We start from the raw sequence: 19,420 nt of genomic DNA, 5'->3' as shown, positions 1-19,420 counted from the left end.
TTTAGAAGACATTTTGTAGAATGGGCTTCGGGTCTTAATGGGTTAAGTGAACAGTGGCATTAGTGAACAAAACAACAAGGGACGTTAAAATACAGAAGCGAGGGTGATTACCTGGGCCATTGCCATTCACGTGCATGGTTTGAGCCATGGTTGTAGCCGTGCACTCTTTGTCCCACAACAAGACTCACTGGGGTCATGCAACTGCCATGCATCAAGTCCAGCTTACCATGCAACCTGCAAACTGACACAAAAGAAAAGAAAACACAAACCAAACGCGTTAACTCACACATTGAGCATTTTGCCATCCTAGTAATAATGTTTAAACACATTCCACAGCGTTTATAGGAGCATGAAACCCTATAGGCTGATTTATTTGCCTGTTTTGCAGGTTAAAAAACGACATAAGATTAAAACATGGCAGGCTAGCAAGCAACATGGCTAATGCTAATAATAGGCAATGGTGGAAAAAGTGCTCACATTTTGTACTTGAGTAAAAGTAATACTTCTACTAGTACAGTAGAAGTGCTCTGTTACAAGTAGAAGTCAGGAATTCAAAATGTACTTGGATGAAAGTGCTAAAGTATTGGTATCAAAATGTACTTAAAGTGCCAAAAGTAAAAGTACTAACATGTTTGAAAATAGCTGATCTACAAGCTCACAACGCGTCGCGATGCGACGCGTTGTGAGCTTGTAGATCGGCTATTTTCAAATAGCCTAAGTGTAAAATAGGGCTGAAATAATTGTAGTAGAGTAAAAGTATAATATTTGCCTCTGAGATGTAGTGGAGTAGAAGTAAAAGTATTGAAAATGGGAAATACTCCAGTAAAGTCAAAATTCCTCAAAACTGTACTTACAGTAGGTACAGTACTTGAGTAAATGTACTTAGTTACTTTACACCACTGATAATAGGTGCGTTAGATTTAGGTGTGCTGCACCGAAAGGGACTGCCGTTATACAATTAAAGTCAAATGTTTTAAATGGTATAGAACAAAAAAATCGGTCCTGTGGTTTGCAAGATTAGTGATGGACATACAGACAAACCGAAAGCCGACCCTCTAGACGGCTAGCCTCCTGCAGAGCCATACTGTAAACATATAGTATGACATATAAATAAACGATATTTTTATATAAACAAAAGTTGTATAATGTAAAAGCGCATTATGATATCAGGATTTGCACCTGCATATCGCAAGAGATCTGTTAATCTGAAAATACAACATGCATTTTAATATTTGGTTATCATTTTGCATTGATACTTTGATGTTACCCCCAAACGGAGACACATTTTGTGGCACCATTGGAGTAAACATTTGGACACATCATGCGCAAACAAACAAAACGCTCATACATTTGAGTTTTACACAGTTGCGTCACACAAAAGGCCTTTCTTAAAAAAAAAAAAAGGTTAAAGCCCACTTAATGCAATCAACAGCGTGGACCCCTGATTTTTCACAGGTGTGCTTGCATCTGACATTTATGAGCATAAGAAGGGCTTGTGTGCACTTGCCCAGACATTATCAATGGATACATTATGACCCGACACAAAAGAGCCATTCTCCCCTTAACCCATTAAGACCGGGAACGCATCGGTGGGTCATTTTTAGATTTCTTTGGCTATTCAAAAATAGCAGATATACAAGCTCTATGAGCTATGAGCTTGTATATTTGATATTTTTGAATAGCCCGACGAAATCTAAAAATGACACACAGATGCGTTCCCGGATTGAATGGGTTAATATGGAACCAACATGGGGAACAAGAGTTTGACTCAGGGGCAACAGACGGCCAGCATATAAAAAAAGATCTGGATGAATGACAATGGAGACAACAAAGACTTCTTACTCCCCCTTGCCTTCACAGAGATTCCAAACATTTTTGCCATTTTGTGATACAATGCAGTTAATCAAGAGATCAACTGAATTGTATGTTTTACCACTACAAAACAATTCAGAATAATGTACGTAACAAATGACCAAACTACTCATGCAGTATAATCCCAGTCTCAGGCACCCTTATGCTCAGTACTCAAAACACATCTACCAGTATTTACCTATAACTAGACCATACCCGTAGGGGGATATGAGCACCCAAGCCACGGTGAAGGGCGCAGACGAAAGTACAGACCTCGCTGCTTGTTTCTCGCGCGAAACCTGGCAACGTTATCTCCCATTGTTTGACACATAATGGCTAATAAAAAGCTGAGATTTGATGAAATTGAGAAACGGGCTTCGCAGTTAAGTTCAGACGGTAATGGGCAATGGCTGTGTGCAAAATCAGATCAAGTGCTCCAGCCAGTGAGGAGAAACGGGCACACACCAAGACACCATGGCCACAGAGGTTAGTCAAATTATAGTTAGATTAGATTAGATAGATTAGATAGTTAGATATTGCAAAAATAAATATTTCCATGCAGTCCTCTCAACTGTGTTGCACCAATTCAATGCATGAGCTTTACACTTTTTTTCATGAGCTATTCCAGGAAACATGGGGTACGTAAGTTGATACAAAATGTAGTATTTTTTGGGTGTAGTATTAAGCTGTAGGACCATATGTACCTAGGAGAAGTGACCAGCGTCCTCTTTCACTGCCACTATGATCAAGAGTCAAACCAGATTGGAAATCGGTAGTACTCAGCTACTTCAGTCAAATGAGTCGCAAAAACACATGTCATGATGAGAGCAAGTAGCCTAATATTTTAAATTCCTCTCTGTCAGCAGCTGAAAATGGGATGGAAACAGCTCTGGTCACCAATGCAGGTGATGTTTCAGAGGGAAAAATGCATTACTAGTGCCATAGCCGTGACACTGTAGAAAGGCCAGCACCGTTTAGAGAAAGTTGTTTATACTGACTGACTGAGCTACCAAAAAAAGCTTCACAGCTATGTCATTAGGACGACGCGTCTAGATCGTGACCGTCTGGAACCCAACAGGACCTATAATAGCTCTGATATGGAGCGGAGAGAGAGCCAAGTCCTCCACTGCTTAATTAAGGCCTGAGGTTTGATATGTATTTGGCCACGGACCCCCATCTCAAAATATTTTGTTCCAGGGACCCCCCAGAAGCAAAGATTTGAGTTACAAATGTTCGCTTTAAAAATATATATTTCAAAGATTTGCACAGATTTTCTCGATTTTTCAAAAATATCAGATCTACAAGCTCGTAGCGCGGCACCTAGGTCTGCTATTTTTGAATAGCCAAAGTGTAAAATCATGCTTTTCAGCTCAAATCAAAAAAATGACACAGATGCGTTCCAGGTCTCAATGGGTTAACAAGCTCTGATCTCCAAATACGCCTAATAGTCCTACAGTAGACCTCCAAGCTCTCAACTGGCCTCCCCTTCTCAGCTGCTCTACCTCAGAATTAACCACATGAACCCCAGCATTCCTACACCCCTGGGCACGAGGACAAACGTTCCGTTAAAAAATAGCCAATCATTTGGCAAACGTATGAAAACATTCGTCGAAAATAGCAGATCTAACAGCTTGTAGAGCTGCTATCTTCGCTATTGACACATACGATGAAGCACTGTATATAGGGCTATAAGAAGTGAGGGAATACATGATGGACGTCAAGGATTCAACCTCACATCTAAATAGATTCTGTAAACGTTATTTTGACCGATCTGTATTCATCTTGTGTGTATGGTAATGCTGTTGTTGCGGACCTGCTGCCCCAACATTTCGCTGCTTGTACCTGTATGAGTGAGGAGTGATAAATAAAACCTTCTTGATTCTCGAGAGTATGTTAACCTCCAACCACTGCAGATGTACAAAACATTTTTTGGTAATCTTCCTGCACTTCTATTGAGAAATGTAAGACCCCGTGTTCCAAGGATCAGTGCTGGTTGACAATTGGTACTGCCTGAAGCTCAAAGTCAGGTATTTCCCCTGCCCAAGTGGGCATTCCATCTTTAGAACCCAGGTCTCATGTGGGAGAACTGGGTTCGAATCCAGTCTTGGATGTCATTTTGGATTTTAGCTGTAACCATCATTTTATATACTTTGGCTATTCACAAATAGCAGATCTACAAACTCATAGCGCAGAGTGCCAAGCTACACGCTTGTAGATCTGCTATTTTTGAAAAATCTTGAAAGTTTGTGCAAATCTTTGAATATAATTTTTTTTAAAGCTATCGTTTGTCAAATATTTAGTTCCAGAGACGTCCAGAGGCAAAGATTTGAGTTACAAATGTTCGCTTTAAAAAATATATATTCAAAGATTTGCTATTTTGTTTTAAATAGCCAAAGAAATCTAAGATGACAGAGATGCGTTCCCGGTCTTAATGGATTAAGTACAACACTGTGCTTGATGGAGTATGCGTTTCTCTTTTTCAGCATATAAGAACAGTCTATAATGAAAATGTGAATGCAGAACGTACCGTCCTGCCTTTACCTTTCAGCTGGAGGGAACTGGATCACAGATGTGTGCGCCATTTATTGTCTACCAAATGTTTTTTAAGCATTACAAATTCAGCGTCACACACAAGAAAATGTGTCTGCGTTTAATTTGTGTAGGCCCACTAAGACAAATAACTATTAAAAGCGAGTGCTGTTTTGAGTTGATATTGTCTAAAGCATGTGGATAATGAACACAGGCTTATGTCAGATTACAGAGCTGGTCCATATAAATAAATCCACTGTAAATTGTTGTCTTATCCCATTAAGACCTGGAACGCATCTGTGTCATTTTTAGATTTGAGCTAAAAAAAGCATGATTTTACACGTTTGGGCTATTCAAAAATAGCAGATATACAAGCTCATAGCGCGGCACCGAGTGCCGCGCTATGAGCTTGTAGATCTGCTATTTTTGAAAAATCTTGAAAATGTGTGCACATTTTTTAATATATATATTTATATTTATATATATAATATAATATATATATTTTAAAGCGATCATTTTTAACTCAAATCTTTGCTTCTGGGGGTCCCTGGAATGAAATATTTTGAGATGGGGGTCCGCGGCCAAATACATATAATTTTGGGGGTCCTTGACATGAAAAAGATTGAGCACCACTGATATAGAAACATACGTTTTTTTCAGAATACTGTTGGTATTTAGGAGACATGTAGAATCGGCTTCAGGTCTTAACAGGTTATATAGCTTTAGCAAGGAAGAATACAGCGAGGAAGCAGGGGAAGTTACAAGCTGAAGATACAAAATGTTGAAATATGGGGGTTTATAGAAATCTTTGATCCTGGTTCCAAATACTTCAAATTCCATGCCATGTTCTAAAAAAAAGTCCTATTCTTGAATTCTCTTCGTTCATTGAAGGAAAGCAGTGCATGCCATTACATGGAAAATCAGTTTATGACTTTTTTATTTGCCATCTGTTTCTAATCTAAACAGAGTCGGAGCATGTTCATAAACAGAAGCAACTATAAAACAAAGTTTTCATGTGGAGGAACTGACATGTTGCAGCTTTTCCATCACTTTTGGTGCATTAACAATCAATATTGAACTGAAATGTGGTTCTATGATTAAACCCATTCAATCCTGTCATTTTAGATTTCTTTGGCTATTCAAAGATAGCAGATATGCAAGCTCATAGTGCGGCACCGAGTGCCGTGCTATGAGCTTGTAGATCTATTTTTTTTTTATGGTGAAGATTTGTGCAAATCTTTGAATATATATATAAATATTTTTTAAGCAAACCTTTTTAACTCAAATCTTTGCTTCTGGGGATTCTACAAATGTCTTCTGAATCCTAACAGTTTTTATTTTTTACTTTAGGTTGCTATAATCAGTGGTGCTCAAACCTTTTCATGTCAAGGACCCCCCAAAAAGATTGTTTGTTCCAGGGACCCCTCAGAAGCAAAGATTTGAGTTACAAATGTTCACTTAAAAATATATATACATTCAAAGATTTGCACAGATTTTCACGATTTAAAAAAAAAATTGCTAAAGAAATCTAAAATGACAGAGATGCATTCCCGGATTGAATGGGTTTAACCAGCATTATGCAGTTAATGCTGCTGTAGGAAGACGTTACCTTGCATTGGCTCAGTAATAATTAAAACTCTCCATCAAGTCATATTTGATTGGCCCGCCAATCATGTCATTTTAACCCCACGATGCAATGTGCCGTGAGCTTGTAGATCAGCTATTTTCGCAGCGTGTCACCGTCATACAACAAAGTATAAACCAGGGGTCTTCAACCTTTTCAGGCCAAGGACCCCCTAGCTGAGAGAGAGATGAAGCAGGGACCCCCTCTATATTGTATAAAATTGTGTTTCAGATTAAACTTTTTTGTTAACTTGGTCTGCTCTTTTTTCCCACGACACCTATACTTCTTTGCCAAAAAATAGCCGATCTACAAGCTCACAACGCCTCGCGCTGCGAGGCGTTGTGAGCTTGTAGATCGGCTATTTTTGGCTTAAGTTCTCCTCAAAAAAGGGATGCTAGGGTTCAAGTGGTTAAGGTAAAAAATAAATCATATTACACAGAGATTTGGCGGACCCCCCCTGTTGAAGACCCCTGGTATAAACTATTGCTAATGACACTTCGGAAGAGGTTTTGGTACTGGTTACCTTGCCATGATTTAACTCCAAATATTGGCAAGATATCTTTCTCTGTTGCTCCGTTGATTTCTCTGTTGTCTCCTCATTGACTTACATTCCACAATGAAACAAATCTAAAAGTCCCTCTAACACATAAACAAAAGGCAAACAAAGCAGATTCTACCAATTTATAACACAAAAAAAAAGCAGTACTGCATTTTTTGGTAAGCTTTTTGTTATTTTTTACTGATTGAAGATACAGATCTGGATCCGTTCCGGACCTTCTTCCAAATACAAATCGCTAAATCAATATTAAGTATTGTAATATGAATAGAAAACAAATGATGTAATGGGTTTTGTGAGTTTATATTGGCAGAATCTGAGTGTAAATCAATGAGGAGACTATTTTGGATGATCAATTTCTAATCAACGGAGCAAGATATCCCGTATCATTGTGCTATACCAGGTTTGCAACCACAGTACCCTGTCAGCATGAATAATCAGTGCGAGGGAAGTAAACTGCACAAATTAGATGCAAACATACGATAGAAACTGACATTTAAGTCGCCACACACACACACACACAGCACTGAGATTTCTGCAAAGAAGATGACATGAGACCATGGTGACTGACGTGAGCAATTCAAGAAATCAACTCCTTTCTCCATGCAATGAGACAACGAACAAGCAACCATTTGACTAACCAAACATCTCTGAAGTGTCCTGTTCCATGGGCTGCTACTAGTACACAAACCTGTAGGAAGGAGCAGCAAATCCTTCCATCATTTTCATGTTCCATGCATTCCCAAGATAATCATACACAAATCATTTCGAGGGACTTCACCAAAATGTGTTGGGTGTGTGATTATATAATATATATTATTTACTAATAATAAATACATGTGTCCAGCCTTTTGACCTAATTGTATGGTACTTTTAGTTTTTGAAATACTGACACTAAAGAGCGTTACATCTTCAAGGGGCCTTCACAATAAAAACAACTACAGTACTCTGTAAAGCAGGAATATTAATGATTTTCTTAGGTATGGGATAGTGTAGGCCTAATGCTTAAACATTTTCATCAATAAAGTGTGATAAAGTGTGTGGGAAAATTGCATGCAGTCACATGTTCATAGCTTTAGTTAGAGGACAAGTATCAGATCACATCTAAACGCTTCTGATAAAGACCATGGCAGGTGGTAAGTGATCAGTATAGCCTCGCTGTCGGATGGAAAACTTGTATGTCCAAAACCATTACTTTTCAGGAAAAAAAGACCCAATGTAACCAATGCAATGTAACCACTGTAGTATTTATTTAGTCACAAGCTCTTTATAATACTTTGCTTGGTTAAATATTTATATAACCCGCAGACAGACTAGCCACTTTCAACCTGGCGTCCCTATTTTGGTCATGTCATTATAGATGGAACAACAATTGTAATGGTTCAAATCTTTTAATATTTCTGTTTTTTTGCAGTTTTCTGCCAGAGATTTTTCATTGAAAAAAACAAAAAAGTACTCAGGAGCCGAGATACAGAATTTTTAAGTTTTAAGTTAACAAGGAAGTGGATGGGAGTCTAGATCTTCGAAAAATCATATCTCCTTGGTCTTTGGGTCAAATAAAAAAAACATTTTTTTTTTTTCTTTTTCTTTTTTTCTAAAAACGCATATATGCGTTATTGGCAGGCAAGTGATGGATTCTAAAGAACGCATATATGCGTTATTGGCAGGCAACTAGTTAAAAAATAGCCCAAGAAGCTGATCTATAAGCTTGTAGATTTGCTATTTTCACAACTTTTGTACGACACCGTCATATGATCAGTCTAAAATAGCATTAATTTATGAAAAGATCAAATTCAATATGGAGATCGAAGATAGAAGGACAGCGATGATCAGATGTGACAGTGTACACATTCAGTCACTGTTGCTCAACGATTCAGTTGCAACGAGCAGAACAATTTCTAACCAAAATAAATACTTTGCTGTAGGGATGCAGGAGCAGCCTGTTAAGTTAAAACGGACACTGAGGGATACATTATGATGAGGTGTTGTTCTGTAGAAATGATGGCAACATGTAAACAGGCATATGGAGAAAGGCTAAACTTAAAAAGGGGGCTTTAGCATAAGCATCTTGGATTGCTATATCTATGCTAGCTCACATGCTTATATCGAAACTGCAAAACCATGACGAGAACACACGTTTGTTAATCATTCACCCCAGCGGTTTTACCTGTAACTCTCATTCTAACTTCGTCCGACAGTATGCAGGTAGCGAGTACAAGTGAATCCACATAGCCCTGACAACTAGCCTATAGCCCAGCAATCCACAAAGAGAGAGAGAGAGAGAGAGAGAGAGGGAGGGATGGGTTACCAAGCTAAGATTAGCTGACTTCCTCAGATGACAGCCAAACGATCTGTGTACTATAAGAGGAAACAGTACTTTAGCCCATTAAGACCGGGAACGCATCTGTGTCACTTTTAGATTTGAGCAAAAAAAAAGCATTATTTTATACTTTGGCTATTCAAAAATAGCAGATATACAAGCTCATAGCGCGGCACGAGTGCCGCGCTACGAGCTTGTAGATCTGCTATTTTTGAGAAATCGTGAAAATGTGTGCACATCTTTGAATATATATATATATTTTAAAGCGAACATTTTTAACTCAAATCTTTGCTTCTGTGACCCCCTGGAACAAAAAAATTGAGATGGGGGTCCGCGGCCTTGACATGAAAACGATTGAGCACCACTGAAATAGAAACATACGTTTTTCAGAAAACTGTTGGGGATTTGGAAACGGGATGTAGAATCGGCTTCAGGTCTTAATGGGTTAGGCAGTTTGGACCAACCCCAACGCGTCCCAGCAGCCTCCAGGTAAAGGTCTAACTAACTTTGAGACTTAATGACCTCCGGTCACCTCCAGTCTCTGGTCCGGACTGACCTTCAACTTTGAAAAGGGTCCAGAGGACAAAAACAATGGTTTGTAAAGCGTTGCCCTTTCATAAATGGCTAAATATTAACTTGTCCAATGAAAGAGTCAGCATTTCTCTCCGCCTTCTGCGAGCTGAAGGTGGAAACAGGGTAAATAAACAGCCTTATTATCACGAACATGTTGCAGAACACCACACCTGCAGCCAATTAATCGCCGTTATGATCTTGTTGATGGGCTTGAGTAAGAGACACATGAACCAGTAGTTATTATCTAGCTGGCTACTGGTATTTGTGCCTCCCATTATTACAGTACCGTGACAACAACACTGTTGTCTTAACTTTGAATATTACTAATTTCATTTCATAATTTCAGTCAGCGGCAGGTGGCCTCTGAGTGATTATCAATGAATTGCAATAGAATAAGCAGCATAACAGTGTTCATTTATAAGTCAACTATTGAACTAAAATCTTATCATCAGTTTTACAGGTACACACAGCTATACAGTAAAATCCTGTATTTCCTGTTATTCATTGTTATCCATTTGTTATTCTGAAAGAGTACAAAGTAAGTAACCAAATGGACCTGTACATTTAACAATGAGTCTTTTTTTTTACGTGTACCGCCTCATTTGTTGAGCAGTGGAGGGGGGGTCTAGGTGTCCCCCATGGGAGTGGTGTGGTCATAAAACAAGGACTGTCTGGTATACACTATATGACCCATCCAGTTCACGTGTCAGGCATTTCAAGCGCTGCTTACAGTCTGCTACAAGGCAAGCGGCTCAAAATATCCCATATGTCAGCAACACACATTGTAAATTTACATTTAGCGAATATTTAATGTTGGCGTTTAACCCATTAAGACCTGAGGCGATTCTTCAAAAAGTTTTCTAAATCCTAACAGTTTTTTGAAAAAAAAAATCTAAAAAAAATGTTTTCAAGATTTTTCAAAAATAGCAGATCTACAAGCTCATAGCGCGGCACTCGTGCCGCGCTATGAGCTTGTAGATCTGCTATTTTTGAATACCCTGGCCCCACTTTTAAATCTCCATACCAAACCCCACAATGCACTGGGGGCCTGAATGAAAAACGGTTGGCTATTGGTGGCCAGTTGCACAAAATCCATTGTGTTAAAGAAATAACTAATGCTTCCCCAAAGGAGACTCAGAAGATCTAGATCTACTATTTTCTTTACACTAGTACTGTACATCTACAACAGGCCAACCCACGCTTTCCTCATGTGACGGAGCCAAAGGTAGCCTTATGTGTGGCTCTTCAAGTTACCTGACACGGCTCTGCAATCTATTTAAGAATTTGAGAATTTAAGAATGCTGCGGACAGAAATGCCGGTGAAACTTAGCGAGTCCAGCATGCGCACACACGCCAGTGGTGGAAAAAGTACTCAAATTCTTTACTTAAGTAAAAGTACCAATGCTGCAATATAAAAATAGTCTTTACTCAAGTAAATATAGAATTCTGGACTTCTACTTGTAAACAAAGTACAGAAGTATTGGCATCAACATGTACCTAAAGTACCAAAGGTAAAAGTACTAAAGTTATTGAAAATAGCAGATCTACAAGCTCACAACGCGTCAAGATGCGATGCTATTTTCAAATAGCCTAGGTATAAAACAGGGCTGAAGTGGTTAATGTATGTTTCCTAATGTAATAATAATGCATATCTGAAAAGTAACTAGTAACTAAAGTTTTCAAATAATTGTAGTGGAGTAAAAAGTACAATAATTGCCTCTGAGATGTAATGGAGTAGAAGTAAAAGTATTGGAAATTGGAAATACTCAAGTAAAGTACAAATACCTCAAAATTGTACTTGTAAACTTGTAAATGTACTTAGTTACTTTCCACCACAAGCATATGCACGGCCATCCACACAAAATGTGGTCACGAGAGGCCAGGACTAAATGTCAGAAAGGAAGGCCGTAACAGGATGTTTTCAAGGTCTACGGAGTAAATCCTCAGTGTTAATTTATCCATTTGAAACTCTTGAGAGTGTGCAAATGCAATCCTTGATGTAACCCCTACACACAATGAGAGTGTGCAAAATCTCAGAATTAAATTAGCAGTTTGTGTGGTCGTGCGTTCACACAGTACAAATCTAATCTAATCTGCCACCAGGACGTTCCAATTCTTAGATCGCAAAAGTCAAAGACGAGAAGCTTGACGACTCACCATCATTCACAGGACAAAATGAGACGAAACAGACCATGCCACTCAGATCCAAGCAGGGCTGTAAGAGCTGTGACTGTCTGGAGACCTTGAAAAAACAGGATGAAAGGGCTGAAACGGGGCTCTTGTCATTAGCCGACACACATAGACCGGATCAACTCGTTTTGTTCCTCCTCACGAGTTACATAAATATTAAGTACGCACATACAGTATTGTATGCTGGTATGACAGGTGCTACAGGTGCATACCTGTGGCCAAGTCACAGGAACCCAGGCTGCAGGGGTGTGTATGTCTCTGCATTGCAAAGGAAGCCAGCACTATGATTTTACACGCTACAGGTGACCCGTGGTAAGGGAAAACAAAAACAGATGCAAACCAACACCACAACAAGACAACGCCAGACAATACCACCGCCTCACTAAAGAAGGGGGCATTCATCAAGGGCTGACAAAGCTGTGACAGAGTTAGCGTCACATTTTCCACTGTAAAAAAGAAAAGAAAGAAAAAACACAATCCCTGCCCTTAGTGCAGGTTTTGCAACCCAAATGTCAACCAGTAAACAGTGCTCAAGTTAGAGAGGCCTATAAAAAGGGTTGAAAAGTTGCTACTGTGAATATTCAACAGGGCCGCTTTTTCCTCTCATAAAAGCCTCACTTTCTCTGGTCGTGGCTTTTAATGGAGGAAAAACGCCCCGAGATAAAGCTGAATACTTCTGTCTATCCAATTTGACACACACACACACACACACACACACACACACACACACACACACACACACACACACACACACACACACACACACACACACACACACACACACACACACACACACACACACACACAGTAACCTTCGCAACTGGTGAGAACGGGGGAGTGGCATGATGTTTGTGTGTGTGTAAGTGTATGCATCATAAGGTATGTATGCCTGCGCAGGAACGCGCGCGCGTGTGTGTGTGTGTGTGTGTGTGCAGCTGCATAACTGCCCCAGCGAGCGGCGGCGGCTACTTGTCATGTTCACTCTCTGCATCTGGATCTCATTAGGACGAGCCTTTGAAGCTTTGGAGGGGGAAGCCGCTGTGCCAACTGTGAAGGAGGAGGCGGGGGGGGGGGGGGGGGGGGGCAGACACCTGCAGGACGGTTGACATGGCATGCACATGGGCCGCGGCGGTGCTGAGTGCTGCTGCTGACCAGTGTTGCCAGATTCTGTGAGAGAAACAAGCAACCAGGTCTAGGAAAACCAGCCCAAAAAAGAGGCGACTATATGGGCCACATGAGCACTTTAGACATATACATCGGCTAGTTGAAAATAGCAGATCGACAAGCTCACAACGCGTCGCATCGCGACACGTTGTGAGCTTGTAGATCTGCTATTTTCAAATGAAATCTTGCGGGGAAATTATAATAAGCAGATCTGGCAACCTTGGCTGCTGACCCCCCCCCCCCCCCCGGACTGATTGTCCCTACACGATAGGACCTGCTGGGGTGAGCTCTTCAGAAAGCCTTGTAATTATCCCTGCAAGAAAAGGAGCGAGGGCTGAGGAATGAAGCTCAGCTGAGAGTCAAAGAGGATCTTTTTTGTTTGTCCCCCCCCCCACCCCACCCTGTCTATTTAGCGCTTCCACCACCGCCAGGGCGAGCACAGCACTTCCACGACAGAAACAACACGGACGAGGAGGAGGAGACCGATACCGACATGGCTGGGACAGCCTCGAGTGTGTTGGTTTGTTTTTGACACTTTGCTTTGGCAAAGTGAACGTATGTTTTCATCATGCCAATAAAATCACCTTTAAATTGAATTGTGTGGGGATTACACCTCTGTCACGTGCTGTGCATTGTGTGTGTGCGTGCGCGTGCGCGTGTGCGTGTGCGCGTGCGCGTGCGTGTGTGTGTGTGTTTTGACCGGGCAGATGCTACTAGATTTCCAATAATAGATAGACAGATAGGCAGGAAAGTTCTTGAGCTGCAGCACGTTTTTGTCATGAATTGTTACATTCCACTCCATTCAAATGCAGTCCATGCCTAATAAAACTGGATCATGGTCCCATGGACATTTATTTAATTACCACCAAGGTGACGTTTCTATCTACGGGAGAGCTCGTCTCCATGGGAACATGAGCCAATGTGTAGACTCTATTTACTTAATCATTAAAACTTGATGCAGCAAGCAACTTTAGTTTTTAAACACATTATATGAAATTGAAGATGAAAACAAAAACAAAAAACAGTAACACCTTTGCAGAACTTCAGAGGACAGCTCCCTCGCCCACAGCATGCGTCTAACGCACCAGCCAACTAAATAGAACACCCACAGGAACGTTCAACAGAGGATGACTCCATCATTAGTCAGTCAACAACTCACTGTAATCGGTTTGCACGCATTTTTCTTTTGGTGCGGGGGGGGGGGGGCGGTCTTCAACTTTCAACTCCCAGCTGTTCCTTCCACAAAGCCACCCACAGCCCTTGTGCACTGTGATAGAATATGTAGCAGCTTATTTCAACCTCAAAGTCTACCAGTGGCGTGCACAGACATTTTGAGGGGCAGGTGCTCAAGTAAATTATACTTTTTTTTGTTGACTTGGTCTGCTCTTTCTTCCCTCTACACCTATACCTCTTTGCCAAAAATAGCCGATCTACAAGCCCACAACGCCTCGCAGCGCGAGGCGTTGTGGGCTTGTAGATCTGCTATTTTTGGCTAAAGTTCTCCTCAGAAAAGGGATGCTAGGTTTCGAGTGGTTATGGTAAAAAGAAAAATCATATCACATAAAGATTTGGCGGACCCCCTGTAGTAACTCTGAGGACCCCCTAGGGGTCCCGGACCCCCTGTTGAAGACCCCTGCTGTAAACTGAAAAAAGAGTTTTTTTTCTCTTTTTTTTTCAAAAGGGCACTTCTGGTCAAGAGGGCAAAGGGCAGGTGCTCTAGCGCCACCTAGAGTCTATCTGTGCACGTCCCTGAAGTCTACAACCTTAGAGCAATTATAAAAATGAAAAGCTGATGCAGACGCCCCATCATTACACTGCTGTGAAACAACTCCCTCTTCCATTCATTACTCCCCCCTTCACTTCTTCCATCTGAGAAACGAACAGATCCGAAATAGACGTTCAAAAGTGCAGCACGGTCTGAAGAATGTCCATCTTTCCACAGAATGTAGATCTTGTTATTTCAACTTTATCGCAACATTATATTATCGAAGCTTAAAATGGATTCTGGACTGAGGCTTTGAAATTACAGAGGCAATGCGTTGGGCCCAGCTGTCAGGCATGTGCAATGGTATGGTATCACTATCGCTCTGCAATCTGCACACCAACCTTCAGGAAAGAAAATGTATCCAAATACATAGGTTTTCAGAATTGACTCGTCGTTCAGCTCCATTGCAACTGTGGAAAAGGTTGATACCATTATCCATATTATCCATGTCATGAGACTCTAAGTACATTTACTTAAATACTGTACTTAAGTACAATTTTGAGGTATTTGTACTTTACTTGAGTATTTCCAAATTCCAATACTTAGTTACTAGTTGCTTTTCAGATATACATTATTATGAAACATACATTAAACACTTCATCCCTAGTTTATACATGAGCTATTTGAAAATAGCAGATCTACAAGCTCACAACGCGTCGCGATGCGACGCGTTGTGAGCTTGTAGATCTGCCATTTTCAAGCATTTTAGTACTTTCACTTTTGGTACTTTAAGTACATTTTGATACCAATACTTTTGTACTTTTACTCAAGCACATTTTTTATTCCAGACTTTTACTTGTAACAGAGTACTTCTGCATTGCAGTATTGATACTTTTACTTAAGTAAAATATTTGAGTACTTTTTTCCACCACTGCATAAGACTCATTCTGGGCAAAACATTCCAAAATGTCATATTTTTTTCACTGAAAATAGCAGCTCTACAAGCTCACAGTGCATGGCAGCGTTGTGGGCTTGTACTGTAGACTGGCTATACTGTACGCAACACCGAGATAAAGTATAAATCAAGTGGTTAAATGGTGCTAACTCAGAAATTCAATGTCTGTGCATAGGGGTGAAAGCAGGTCATTTCGTCCTTCATATCTTCCAGAAGATAATTTCTAGGCATAGCACGCCGCAGGGCGAATGTGTACTTAATTATGGTCGTCTGTTCAAAAGCCACATTGGTAGGTGTGCAAAAAAAAGCACCCTGACTGGCACAAAACAACTTTTAGAACATCTATTATTCAGTGCTACCCATATTTTCCTCACACACGTAGAGACACAAATTTGTTCAGCAACTATGTTGTACATAGAAAAGTAAGGGAAGTTGCTGAGAGACTCAGCTTTCATAGCAAAGTCTATAAAAAGATTACAAAAAGTTTCTGAGCACTTGGTGGTCAGTAGCCCCGGCCCCTACACACACACACACACACACACACACACACACACACACACACACACACACACACACACACACACACACACACACACACACACACACACACACACACACACACACACACACACACACACACACACACACACACACACACACACACACACACACACACACACACACACACACACACACACCTCCCCCCTAACTGAACCCGCGAGATAGGGGTGGAGAGCTCATTTTAGAATGTTGCTTTGGCCTGCGGTGCCTCTAGTGTAGGAATGCACTTCATCTGGTTTAGTACTGTGTATGCAGTCTGTCTGGTGAAACAACAGCTCTCCTCAGAAGACCCCTGTAGCAAGACCATTACAGACAGACAGACCCCTGTAGCAAGACCATTACAGACAGACAGACCCCTGTAGCAAGACCCTAACACTAACAGACAGCCAGGCCCCTGTAGCAAGACTTTTAACAGACAGCCAGACCCCTGTAGCACAGTTAGTTCCCAAATCATTTTGGGGGGTCCCCACCAGTGTTAATTTTGACAGCTGGTTTAGTCTTAGTCTTTTGAATAACACACCATTTAGTTTTTGTCCTATTTTAGTCATCTGAAATTGTTTAGTCTTAGTCTAGTCGACTAAATATTAAAAAGTATTAGCCAACTAAATTAACACTGGTCCCCACTCCCCAGATGATGAGCTTAATATGCAACATTGTTTTCTCACTCAACCGTATTTCTAAAGTTACAATGTAATGACTTTTAAGACCTTTTTGATACCAAATTGGACCACCTTGTCAGTACAGAAATGGCTACTATATTCCAGAATGTTCTCAGCACCTTTTATGGTATAGCTAGAATCAATAGTCCAGGATAAGGGTGAAAAGTTAGGACAGCTCCAAGGCCCCTGTGCTGACATGGGCTCTCAATCATTTATCCATTTTATTGCTCAATAAATATTGGGGGTCCAACGTGATACTAGGGAAGGCCCAGGATTCCAGAATGATGATTGATGAGTGTTTTACTCTGCTGGATGAGAGCCGAGAGGAGACAGTTCTAGTTTGGGTAGGATGAGGACGTAGAGAGAGATTCTGACAGCGGCTCTCCGTCAGAATGCTCCTTCCACATGCTTTGGGCGTGTTCTGCCACTGGCCAAAAGGATCGTGAGCAATCGGTTTCAGCGATTTTCTCTGACATGCACCCACAAAACGTATGCTACTTTATGTGCTAAACTAGTGTCCATGTTGTCCCTTTAATAATTCAAGCTGTGTGTTAACATACATACATTCCAAGACGAAAGCATTGAGGTTGTTTGTTTGGGAAAGAAGCAAAGAGGAGCTTTGAAATGTAGTGGAGTGAAAAGTATTCAAAAGTACAAATACAAGTAAAGTACCGATACTCTGAGTAATAATTTACTTAAGTACACTACTCAAGTAAAAGTATACTTTGTTACTGTCCACCACTGATGAAGGCCATTGAAGGTTTTCAGCAATGGATGAACTGGGCCTTTATGCAAACAATAAGATCATGATGTATATCATTAATCCATTTAGACCGGGAACGCAGCTGTGTGTCATTTTAAGATTTCTTTGGGCTATTCAAAAAGTGAATAGCCCATGAATAGCCCAATAGCTATGAGCTTGTAGATCTGCTATTTAAAAAAAATCGTGAACATTTTCAGCAAATCTTTGAATTAATATATTTCTAAGCGAACATTTGCAACTCAAATCGTTGCTTCTGGGGCTCTCTGGAACAACATATTTTGAGATATTTTTGATTTTTTTACACTTGATATATTTTTCACATTTGTATATTTTTTCATGTAAAAAAACAAACAAAAAGATTTAGTTTTTTTTTTTAGATCGGCCTCAGGTCTTAATGGGTTAATCAAGCAATTAGGCACTGAGTGCTGACTTAGGACTGACTTCTCCCACTCTGCTGCTGACACATTCTTCTCCACCCACTGTTATAGTACAGGCAAAGCAGCTGCGTCTGCTGACAACACTGCCCCCTGGGGGAAGAGCATATAACAACCCACAGGAGGTCACAAAAGCATAGGGCTTCATTTTATTTTAAAAAAAACAGACCCTCACAAAATGATTGTCTATAGGTACGGCAACGTGGGGGTGGGGGCTGGTGGGGTGTTTAAAAACACCTATACATTACAGATCACAATCATTTAAAAAACTTGCTTGCACAGGAACAAGCTTTTGCCACAGTTGACAAAAAAATAGAACATACTGTAACTCACAGGTACCCAGAATTCCACATAGTTAAGGATTGTGTCCTGTTTGAACACTTCAGCTCCACTATGTAACCTATTAATAACTATAGTGTATATATATATAGCACATTATGTCCCATTCAAAAAAAAAATCCCTCCCTTCCCTGACTCTATAGACTCTGGGCAATTAACCGAAAAAGATATCAAAACCGACATTTAGAACCCCTAACCGACTTAATCTTGCTCATTACGTTAAAGGTAGGGTAAGTGATTTGCGTTGGTTAAAATAAGTGTTAAATAGCTCTATATTCTGATAGTACTCATTGCTATAGAGTGTTTGTTCAGTATTAGGAGTCTCCTTGTATCTCCACCTCTTTATTAAACAGAAAATTCATTTTCGTTTCAGTTTCAGTTTCATTTCCAATTTTATCCAACCAGGACAGAGAACTCAATCAGGATACAGATTAAACAAGTGAAATTGGAAGTGATGACACTAAGAAATGAGCAGACAAAATTGGAACTGGAACACTATACAAATTAAGCTTAAAAATGGGTACTTTCTCCTGATTGGCTGAGATTTTGACACCTACCAAAAAATGTATTTTCTGTTTATTAAAGAGCTGGAGAGACAGGGAGACATATGTTACTGAAAAAACACTCTATAGCAATGATTACTATCAGAATATAGTATTTTAACCTTTTAACAAAATACTTTTTGTTTTAACCCAAAAATATCACTTACCCTACCTTTAACTTAATTGAATAATCAAGAAGCATTTTTTTTTTAAATACAATGGTGGCATGCAAAAACAGAGACGATAATATTTACAGTACAAACTTTGTACAAACCTTTGACTAGGGCAGTGTAAAATACAAAAAAAGTGTATAAAATAATCGTTCATCAAATCGTAATCAAGGTTTGAAATAATGGTGATATTGCCCAGCCCTGGGGTTTCATCACTGGTATGACGGCCAGTCACAGGCATCTGGGCAATCAAGCTAAGGGCCACAGGAAGTGACATCATACACTATATCAGGGGGAGAAATGTTTTAGATGAATGGAGAAGAGTAAAAAAAAAGCAGCCACAGGTAATACCCTACCAAATAATATAGTAAATAGTAAAGCCTCTAGCAGTGAAACCTGTGAGGCTATATATTTATTAAAAAGTAACAGATGAGCTTTAAGAGCTCCACTGAGCTACTTCTCAAAACATTAGTAGCAACAGAGAT

The 19,420-nt window shown here is 40.2% G+C and overlaps 1 protein-coding gene across 3 annotated transcripts in view; it reads right to left on the bottom strand.

Moving 5' to 3' along the window:
* Window positions 1-19,420, bottom strand: part of kank1a (KN motif and ankyrin repeat domains 1a) — a 78,179-nt gene that overhangs the window by 35,959 nt on the left and 22,800 nt on the right. The window contains exons 1-2 of one of the 3 annotated variants that reach the window (XM_084053996.1): window positions 11,611-11,695; window positions 112-241 (exon numbers count right to left, since the gene is read on the bottom strand). In XM_084053996.1, the coding sequence (XP_083910122.1) occupies window positions 112-148 (37 nt within the window). In that variant the 5' untranslated portion in view covers window positions 149-241; window positions 11,611-11,695. Of the gene's footprint in view, window positions 1-111; window positions 243-7,201; window positions 7,252-8,727; window positions 8,771-11,610; window positions 11,696-19,420 lie in introns of those variants that run through there. The other 2 variants (XM_084053998.1, XM_084053997.1) reach the window with 2 other exon arrangements.

Source organism: Gymnoscopelus microlampas (assembly GCF_963454915.1).
Source record: "Gymnoscopelus microlampas genome assembly, chromosome: 4".
NCBI classification, from domain to species: domain Eukaryota; kingdom Metazoa; phylum Chordata; class Actinopteri; order Myctophiformes; family Myctophidae; genus Gymnoscopelus; species Gymnoscopelus microlampas.
Note: the sequence above shows the minus strand (reverse complement) of the source record. Positions and strands in the feature narration are given on the sequence as shown.